The 10,445-nt window shown below is 41.3% G+C and overlaps 1 protein-coding gene across 4 annotated transcripts in view; it reads left to right on the top strand.

The window, feature by feature from the left end:
* Positions 1–10,445, top strand: part of stard8 (StAR-related lipid transfer (START) domain containing 8) — a 20,548-nt gene continuing 10,103 nt past the window's right edge. Inside the window, exons 1-7 of one of the 4 annotated variants that reach the window (XM_047020189.1) lie at positions 1,506–1,590; positions 2,385–3,180; positions 3,265–3,419; positions 7,336–7,407; positions 8,642–8,723; positions 10,174–10,237; positions 10,369–10,445. The exon at positions 10,369–10,445 is cut by the window's right edge and continues 1,269 nt beyond it. In XM_047020189.1, coding sequence (XP_046876145.1) covers positions 3,176–3,180; positions 3,265–3,419; positions 7,336–7,407; positions 8,642–8,723; positions 10,174–10,237; positions 10,369–10,445 — 455 coding nt within the window. In that variant the 5' untranslated portion in view covers positions 1,506–1,590; positions 2,385–3,175. Of the gene's footprint in view, positions 136–860; positions 895–1,302; positions 1,591–2,249; positions 2,268–2,384; positions 3,181–3,264; positions 3,420–7,335; positions 7,408–8,641; positions 8,724–10,173; positions 10,238–10,368 lie in introns of those variants that run through there. The other 3 variants (XM_047020190.1, XM_047020192.1, XM_047020191.1) reach the window with 3 other exon arrangements.

The raw sequence follows: 10,445 nt of genomic DNA, 5'->3' as shown, positions 1-10,445 counted from the left end.
TACTAGAAACAGACATGCAGGAACTGGTAACTCTGGCCTCGGTGACCTCCCCATCCAGGAGCTAGGACTTTTAGGATACCTGACCTGACAATGGCCTTTTTTAACTGTTTGTGCTCACTGTTTGGAGGGGCAAAAGTAAGAAGGATCTATCTTTTTCAAACGATTTAGAATGTTAAATAATTAAGATATTATTAAGTTATATTTAAGTTATTAAGATACGTATATGACTTTGGGATCCAACTTGATACAAGCAAGATTTTTTGCTAACTTTATTTTGTGGCAATAAGACTTAATGCATCACATTGCCTCTGTGATTTCTAAGTTCCCATCACAACTTATATGTCAGGCACGATGTGGAAATACTGTAGTGAGAGTTGAGTAAAAAGAAGTACTGTTATAAACTCTTTTGAGGAATTCGTTTAAGTTCTGTCATGGTTTTCCGCAGTTCTTATAGAAGGGGTTTGTGAAGCATGTGAGCGCCTCCCAAAGTAACGGACATTCCAGGCAGTTGGGAGTGGGTGTAGGAATGGAGTGAATGCTGGCTTGTTCTCAGTCCTCAGTGAGCATGCTCTCAAAGTGCTATCACAGAGTTTCCACAGCAACAGGATTTAAAAGTAGCCACTCATGAGAGTTTTTCCAAAAAGAGGATGTTCATTTCTGGACATTTCTGGCTATTAAGGCTGTGTTAAAAAATGAGATGATGAAATGTGGGATTAAATACAACAGAAATTAACACCTTTTAATCTCTATATGATACACTTCACAAGCCAGTGGCATATTATATGTTTGCTATTTCGGTGTTGGTACATGAGATATAAACATGAAATCGTTTTTTTCGTAACATAATTTTTTCTTTTCAGGTGATGTCCTCCTCATGGGGTCACAAGAGAGCAGGTGAGGGGAAAACCATATATATATTTCATAGCCTTTATATATATGGGAAAAACTATATGGCATTTTTGAGCATTGAGTTGACAACTCTCGGGCAAAAGTCAATTAACTTTTTATGTCTCAAACTTTAGTCTTCTTTCAGTAAGCTAAGGCCTTGTTAAACTACGTAAAACTTGTTAAACAATTAATTAACTGTTTAACTGCATGTGTAATTCCTTAGTTTCAAAATATTAGTTCGCCTCTTACAAAAATAAATATAGTTAAACTCAAGAAACGTTTATCAAGACGCATGGGGACTTAGACAAGAACAGCTGTGCATGAACACATGCTCAAAGTCAGATTTCTGTCGAACAACTGATTATTGGAGTTAAATCAAATCCGCTAGGCGTCAGGATTTGCACGAGGAGAGACTTGATCGGGTCTGGTTTTAGCCCACCATGCCTTTGAAGAGTTGAACGTGCAGCTGCAACAGAGTTTAGAAATCTTAAAAAGAATTTGCGGAGAACTTTACAAAGAATCAGAGATTATGTAAAGTTATATATATGTAAAACGATATTGTAGATTCTACTTAAAAATGTAAGGTCTGGACTTGAATCATGGACCGCTGTAAGAATGATCGTCAATCAATGTCACGAACTTTTCTGGTGGTGTCCACACTCAGTAGGACTTTATGTCGACGTGAAACAGACCATGAACCAGGTAAATCAATGTGAGATTTTAGATTTTCACTGATGCTTGTATTTTGTGTGCTGGACACCAGTTGGTGGTCTAACCAACATGTTTGTCAACATGATTAAGAGAGAATATTTGTGTGTCGTGAAAGTAGCAGACATCGATGTTGACGTCCATAATTGTATTGAGTCAATTATAGTAAGTAACCCCCCCCCCCCCCCCCCCCCCCCCCCCCCCCCCCCCAAATTGCAATTGTCTTGCACGGAGACTAGATTGGGGTCGATTTATTTTTCTGTAAAGTTAACATCTTTTTCAGGTAAATCACACTGTTATTTTTGTCTGTAAGATTGGTCAAATCGGTCAGCTTAAATTCATGAAGCACTCCGCATGCCTCACAAATCACGATGAGTTGTATGTTTATCATTCACGTAAAGCCCGCATTTTTGCTGTCACACAGGAAGTCCTTTATTTTACATGATCGAAATTGCCACATGCCAGTAACGTGTATGGAGCTGTCCTATAATGATAGGCTTTGATGACTAATTTGAAACCAGTTGTTAAGAAATAACAAACCCATATGACAAATCTCACAAACGACAGGCTGCAGTTTAGAGGCCATGTTTCCTTAAGACACCTTGCAGCAGATGCAGTAGGCTACTGACTTAGTGGCACACAGAGAGAATGTTCTTGTTGAGTTATGACAGGTAGATGTCTAAGATTTGTTACTGCAGCTTCCTTGGTATATTCCACCTACCTAGTGCCATTTGATACGTTTTTTGGATTTGACAGTTTTTGTACATCTTTCTGTTTGCTGACCTAAGCTGGAGCTCAGAAAGAGTATCTGATGGAACAGAGGATCTTATTGCATTGTTCATCCCAGTGTTCGAGAAACCACTCAGCCCATATGTATCCTTGTATCCTTAGGGGTAGTGAAATGATTGAAACAGAACCAATCTATTCCACTATCATGTGGACACTTTTGGCTGTGCTTTTGATGGTGGCAGAGGATCACTTACTGTATATCACAGATGTAATTTTCTTTCTTGTTTTGCCAGGAGAAACTGTATTGTACTGTACCTACAGTAACATCATTGTATTTGCTTCTGATTTAGCAGCCATATGTTTTCTCTGCTCTACAAGACAGAAGCAATCAGCTGTTTCCCCTCCCCTCCTCCTTTTGTCAACCTGTTCCAACAAGTTTAGCTCAGTCTACAGTTACTGACGTTTTATTTGAACAAGTAGGATTAGTCCTACTTGTTAACATAAATGCCATTTTGTTTATAAATAGTAGTTGTTTATTGTGGCAGAATTAATTGAATAGACTTTAGTTTGGCGTGAAAGCTGATTGTGATTTACAGATTCTCAGTTTTCAGGCATTCTGGAGTTGTGAAAGTCTTGCTACAGCACAGTACAATTGGTTCTGGTGCTACAGTAGAAGTAACACATCAAGATAATACAAGATAAGTAATGGCTCCCCTAGATTAGGTCTTTGTACAAAGCAACAATGTTTTCTCACCCCTTGTTTCACCCAAGTGGTATGTTCTTCCTGTAGGGGGTGGGGAGACTGAAGTGGGACGTTTGTTGAAGAGGAACCATATGGTTTTCAGCATGAATGAGGTCAGGAAGGGTAGCTTCTTGTTCTGGGGCAGTTGTTCTAAAATAGAAAAGTGGCCATAACTTTGGAGTCCATTTCTTCTGTAGATCTACTCGGCTATGCTATGCCTGCTTGAAATCTTTTTGGGGATTTAAGGAACCTTTTACTGGAGTTTTGACGTCCATCAGAGAAGTAAGCTTCAATGTCCTGGATTATTTAATGAGTGGTCGGATTGAATATCAGCAACTACTTGGGAAAAATGGTAAGTTTAAGACTGTTCACTTTAATACTCTTTTGTAGTAGTCGTATGGGTTATTTGTTGAGTCAAAATAAGTTTCTGTCCTAAGTGTACTTTACCCAATCTATATACAGATCAAAATGTTACTTTTTAACAGGAGTTGCAACAATCTTTTTTCTCCTAAACATGGTAGTTCATCATGAATATATTCAAGCCTAAGCCAGATCAAAGCATCCACTGTTTAGGGCGAATCGGACCTTTGAACTTTGCGTTCATTGCCTGATGTCACCACATGCTCAGTCCTACTGGAATTTTAATCAAATGGAAATACTGTAGGATTTATTGGGCTGGGTGGGCTTTGAAACCTTGGAAATCAATGGCTCACATTGTAGTGGCTGGTACGTGTCACTGTTAAGTTGGTTTTAAACAATCGCAGCCTCACATTTCCTGCGAACAATGCCAATTATTCATTTTGGAAACAGAAAGGGAGAGCAAGGATTTGTGGTTGAATGGGAGTATGTGTCCTCCATAACTTGTGCCCACCAAGATATTATTGTGTTACTGATGACTGAAGGAAAGGAGAAACGTATTATGAAGCAGGGTGTCAATACAAAGTTTTTATTTGTACATGAACAGATCCTTGATTTTTCTTTGTATAAAATTCCATACGCAGAGGAATGTTGTGCCGAAGATACCTCGAAGGTCATTCAGAATCTTGTCAAATCGTGGTGAACAAACTCTTATCGTACATTATGTGTAACCCCTCAGGACTCTGAGTGGTAAACTTCTTCCTTTGTGTCAACATCCCCTCCCGGTGCTGGGCTTGGGGATTTCCTGACGGCCGTTAGCATCCCGCCCCGCCCCACCCCGTCTAGGCTCTGGGGTGTCAAACCATCTGCTGACTTAGAGACAGAACTTCTCTCTGTTGCTCTCCTTTCCCCCCCCCCCCCCCCCCCCCCCCCCCCCCCCTCTGCCGAGTAATGGACATCCATCCTGCCTCTTTTCTCACCTCTCACCTTTCCGCACGTGTTGACAGAAGGCTCTTAGCGTAGCTGATCTCTGCTCTGCCTCGGAGAGATAAAGGCAGCCGTCCTCGCCTCTGAGGGACCAGACGGGACGCATCACGCTGCTCTGACTTTCACGTCACCTCAGAGAGAAAAGCAGTCCTCATCTTCACCTCGGCATGTCAGTAACTTATTCTGTTCTGCAGACACCGAGGGAGGAGAACCTGTTTAGCATTGCCAGTGCGTGAAAGCACGGCCCTTCCCATTTCGCTTTTAGTCACAGTTGGGATCTACATGATCTGCATGAAGAAGCAGCATCAACACATGACAAAACAGTGTCTCTAGCAACAAAAAAAACAAAAAACAGAAGGGCTCTTAGACTACAATTCATGCAGTAATAGGCCACCTAATGGTCTGTGACCTGTTTTACCTGGTACCCATTAAACATAGTGTATGCAAATCATGTTTTATTGAGTGTATAATGATCTGTTAATGGCCTACACAGATTTAGTTGAGAAGATGAAAATATTAGGAGATTTCCATTAGACCTACTTGAATTAGCAAATTCTTAAAATTCTCAAAAAGTGAAGAAGCATTTGTGATGAACAGGTAGTAAGTTCCACAGTTTAAAAACAGTATGTATATAATAATACACTGTTTGTCTGTACACAGGTTGATCAGGGGCACTTTCTGAGTGTGTCAGTCATGATCTGAGGTACTTCCTTAGCTCATGTCATCAAGGGGCAATTTCAAGACTCAGCATGAGATGAGGACCAAAAAAAACCTACAACTGTCGTTTCCAGTGAGCAAACCAGATTGTAGCTGTGGCAAGGACGCTGCACTTGCCTCGAGGCAAATCTGTTTGAAGTGTATTCAGCCTTACATCTGCATTTCTGTCTGATTACAGGGTAGGGACAGTACATTTCTGAGATAAGGACAGGATATGTTATGGTTCTGGCAGTCAGCTCATGGTCGGTTTGGACTTCATCTCCTTCCCCCTGCCAGCGTTTTAGCGCTTCTTCAATTTCCAAGTTTAAAACAAAGGTTCAAGTCATGTTTTTCGTAAAACAATGGTTGACAGGAGTATATGGTGTGGAATAGTTCCAGTGTGTGGGTTTTAGTGGTAACATAAATTGTGTGTGTGTGCGTGCGTGTGTTCACTGTGTCCTGCGAGCTTGCGTCTACAGCAGTGTTTTCCCGGAGCCAGTGTGCTGTAGGGCGGGGTGGTGTGTGTGGAGAGATCTACAGAGGAAGGAAGCCCAGCTTCCCCAGGGATCACAGCCTTCACTTAGCCAGGCCTCCCACAAGCACACATTACCAGACAAGCTCCACACAACTAAACTAAACTCAATTATAATCACGTTCTGTACTGACTGATCGCATCTTTTCAGACTACAAATGACTTCATTGTGTCCATGATAGGATTACCACCGAACACGCTTCATTTCCGCTAGCCCGTTAGCCGTTGACGGAGGCTTAGTCTCACTTGCCGTCCTGGGCTGTGTGAGCGTCCGGGCTGTGACTGGACCCCCGGTGGAACGGGGAAACGCTGGCGAACTGGCAAACACACAGCACAGGCCTTCCAGTCCTGCTTCTCATGGGGAGCTGGGGAGTTAAGGAATGTTACTGAGGAGGCGGGGTCCCTGGAAGAGGAAGAGAAAAAGCCCATTTAGACATGAGTCAAAACTTCACTGTCGTAGGTATAGGCTAGGCTACCGTAAAGTCATCGTGTGAATAATCATTTAAGGTGTGACCTTGTTCCTGTGAAATTGCATCGTTATCATTTTTCTCCATTTAGTGGTCAAAATATATTCTACTGTCATATGAATGACTTGAAAGTATCAATTTTCAGAGCTTTTAAAGAGTTCATGTCAGTCTTGAAGTCTGTTCAAGTTTGAGTTCTATTGTCCGTGGAAAAAGATTCAGGTTTTACCCCCAATCTTTCCTCCGTCCTCTTCAATGTGCCACATCAACCCAGTTATCTTAGCCCACCATATTGCTCTAAAGCCATTTGGATAATCTTGGGAAATAAGTAATATCTATGCTTAAAAAAAAACATATATATATATATATATACATACTTGTTTGGATTCTATGAATTAATTTTACACTTGTCAGCCCAATGTCATGCATTTCAAGCGACTGCACTGTTTAACTTTGCATAGTAGTCGAGACAAATCGACGCTAAACCGAGGTAACCTATAAGATGCTGCTGCTGCATTGATCCATATTTCTTCATGGCATACCATAGAGCAGGTCGTATGACGACAGTGAAGGTGGCGTTAAGTAAGAGGAACTGCCAAATACCCTCAAACTGCATACATGTTTCGCTTAAAAAAATGTTTTGATTAATATTTGAAGTTTTACCGAGGAAATGTCTTCGGTTTCAGTTAGTGATCGAAAATCAAGCATTTCCTGTGAATACTAATTGAATCAAGCTACTGGTCCAGCTGAGAGTGTTTGATTTGAGGGGAAAAGGAAGAATATACCGTCGATCCAGTGGCAAGAACTGCTATCAATTTTGGAGGGGAAAATTATATTACATTTTCTCAAGAGCAATTCCTGAGGGGGACACCAAAATTACTGCTGTAACACATAGCCTAAATTGTAATATGTTAAATGTATTATGAATATTATTTAAATTTCCTTATGTTCACAGTGATTTATTTGGGGGGACAAATCCAATTTTTCCCAGGATGGGGGGGTCGTGTCCCTCTTGTCCCCCCCGGGATTTCTGCCTTTGTTTCGATCAGAATTTCAGGTCTTTGATGGTTCAAAGCCTGAATCAAATGTATCTTGCTCTGCAAAAGATTGTATGGGTATTCAAACCACACAAACGCTCCTGTTAGGAAACAGCTTATAACCCTTGCCCACAGCTGCTCAATCATTTGTCACCTTTCATGTCAAGGTCAACTTATTCATGTTTTATCTTTCAGAACTGGAGGCTAAAGAAGCTTGTGATTGGCTGCGGGCAGCTGGATTTCCGCAATACGCTCAGCTGTACGAAGGTAACCAGTGTTTTTGCCCTCAGTGTTCAGAACTGATAACTTGGATTCAGGCTCCTCATATCAGTACGCTCCCTTTGTCATCTGCTGCCGAAGGCTGGTGTTATTTATCCAAACACGAGAAACACAAGACACAGGTGCAGTAAATACGGTGTCACCTCTGTACATACAAAATACCTGCTTAGGTTATTTTAGTCATACTTTGTTCATCACACTCTAAATTGCACATGGATGTCTGTTGTGTAACTGCAAACGCTAATGACAAGACTCTCTATTCAACGACCAGCCGTACAGTACGTAATGGAGGATTAATTGACACAATTAAAAAATAAAAATAAACTTCACACCTGTATAATAGGAGAAACACAAAAGTGTCACTGTCCCAATCTACTTCTAACATCTACTTTTACATTCCTTCCAAATATCCACAGTACTTGTGCACTCTGTTTTGGGGTTTGAAACAGTCCATTATGGAACTATCTGTCTGTCCCACAGCTAGTGTTCTGCTACAGGAGGGGAAGTATACCCTCACCTATCCATATACCCTCTGCTAAGGGAAGTTGACAGAAACAAAAGCTGGAAACGAGAAGCTTCTGGAATGTTGCATGACATATTTTTTTATTTTCTTTTACTAATCCCAGCACAGACAAAGTAGCTGTGTACTGTGCACACTGTAAAGCTAGCTGTGAAGTCTTTAGCTCTGTCACAGTCATTGTGTATTACTTTGTTTAGTAATGGCAGTTAGGTAGGTCGGTATAAGTCCTGTAGGGGGAAATTGTGGCTTTGCAGCTGAAAAATATTTGTCCAACTTTTTTTGAAAATGTTTTAAAATTTGGGTTTCAACCTTTTAAAACTTTTACAAATATTCCGAAAGTTTGAAGATAACTGTTTAGGGGGCGGGGGAAACTTTTGGGGGGAAACTTTTTTCCCATACACACACAGTGAATAGAAACATAAAATTGTAGTGTATGCCTGTAATTGTTTTTTCATCCAATTCAATTTTGTTTACAATGCCAGCTTACATGTTCATTAGGGATCAATGTTGTTGTAAAGGTGAGCAGTATTGGAGAGAAAGAAAAAGTCTCAAGTCAGATTGTGTCAGTGGGTGCTACCGGTTTGAGATAGTAATTATGTTTTACGAAACATCAATGAACATGGATTTGTGCTGTTTTCTTACCTTGTGTGGTGAACAAGGACAAACATGCTTTTTAAAACATCTCTTCCTCCAACTCCACAGCCTCACGTCTGCCCTTAGACATCTCTTCTGTGAAAAAGGATCATGCGTTTTTGGACCAGGATTCACTGAAGTCACTATGCAGGTGAGCCTCGCTTTTGACCCATCCTTTCCTCCTTCCTTTCCTCGACTGGATAAGCTCATATTGAGGGAGAGGATCCCTCTCTGAATTGCTCCTCCCAAGGTTTCTTCCATTTTTTCTCCCATTGGGAGTTTTTCTGGGAGTTTTTCCTTGTCTTCCTTGAGGGTTTAGGTTGGTTGAGGGGCAGTTCTATGGGCGTATGTGAAGCCCTCTGTGACATGCTTGCGTGTAAAAAGGGCTATACAAATACATTTGATTTGATTTGATATTGACACAGTCTGTGTGGGTTGGCCACAATCCTAAAATTGGGCTTATATTGTTGTGGGCTCTGTTAATGTATGTGTGTGTTTGTTTATGCTGCAATGTGCATATATATACTTGTTTGTTTGTTGGCTTTTGACAGTATGAGCAGACCACATCCGCAGAACTCCTGCAGGTCTCTCTGCAGTTTGGTAGATTTTCCTCTGAACCTGTAGATTTCCCTCTGAACCTGAAATTGACAAAGCAGGAATATAAATAAGCCGATCATCGGGTTGGTGTGTTTTAGGCTTTTGGTAGTATAATGTCCTCTGGAGAAACGGATGACGATGATGATGAAGAGGTTCTGTTTGCTTATTCGCGAGCTCAGCCCTCCGTATCCATGGGTGTCTCTCTATATCGGGGGAAAGCCATTTGGGCCAGTAAAAAACATGTCATATTTTCCTGCTGCCTTCACGTCCAATTCTGCACCTGCTGTCACATTATCATGAATTTGTCAAGCAAGACAGGGAAATGTGTCCAGGTTGGTAGCACACTTCATCAGATTGATGTTGTGTCATTTGAGGAGTGTTTGGTGGATAAACCTGAGTATATAGACCCTGAGCATCTGCCTCGAGGACTCATTTGAAGCTCTGGTGGAAAACTTGACGTGGTGTGAAATTCACTCCTGGGGTAAAGCAATGTATAAATAGACCAACCTTGGCTTTAGGCCCGCATGTTTATGCAGACTGTAAACGTTTAAATGACGTGCCAACTGTAATATAATACAATGTACTTGAATCCATTTTAAACTTGTTGCAGTTTGTATTCGGACTCTGGGTATCTGTCACTTGAGTTTTGAACCACTATCAAGCCATTACCTTAATGTTGAGCCCAAAATAACCCTCGTGGAATGGAAACAGCGTGAGAACCTGATCTAGGTCAAACCAGGGAGGGGTGTCTCTGACAACATCAAGACATTATTATTGTGTTGTCGGTGCCTTGGTTCTCAAATGCATGTTTTAACCATTATCCTTTATCAAACATGTGACAATCCTGACAACATGACGTGACAATCAATACTTCCTACAGTCGGCTGCTCTTCATACAGTCTCTTCTCTTTCAGTTCGGTTTAAAGAGGGTGTTGTGACATGATGTACTGCATTGATTCTGAACTTAATACGTTTTCTTTTGTGTGTCTTTCTTTTCTATATAGGAGGCTGTCAACGCTAAACAAGTGTGCCTCTATGAGGCTGGAAGTCCATTTTAAGTGCAAACAGGTTTGTGAACTGTAAATGATGATAAAATCTTGTCGCCAGGTTACCTTTCTGTCTATTTCTCGTCAGTCTGACTCGGAGAGAAACCATTACTCACCCATTTCTCCCCAACCCTGTGCTCCCTGGTGATTCAGAGCGAAGACTCTGAAGAGGATGACCTCTGTGCCATCAGTGACCGCTGGGCCTTTCAGCGCGAGAGTAAAACCTGGTC

Source organism: Hypomesus transpacificus, chromosome 5, assembly GCF_021917145.1.
Source record: "Hypomesus transpacificus isolate Combined female chromosome 5, fHypTra1, whole genome shotgun sequence".
Classification (NCBI taxonomy): Eukaryota; Metazoa; Chordata; class Actinopteri; order Osmeriformes; family Osmeridae; genus Hypomesus; species Hypomesus transpacificus.
The sequence above is the reverse complement of the archived record's forward strand: the minus strand, read 5'-3'. Positions and strand labels throughout refer to the sequence as shown.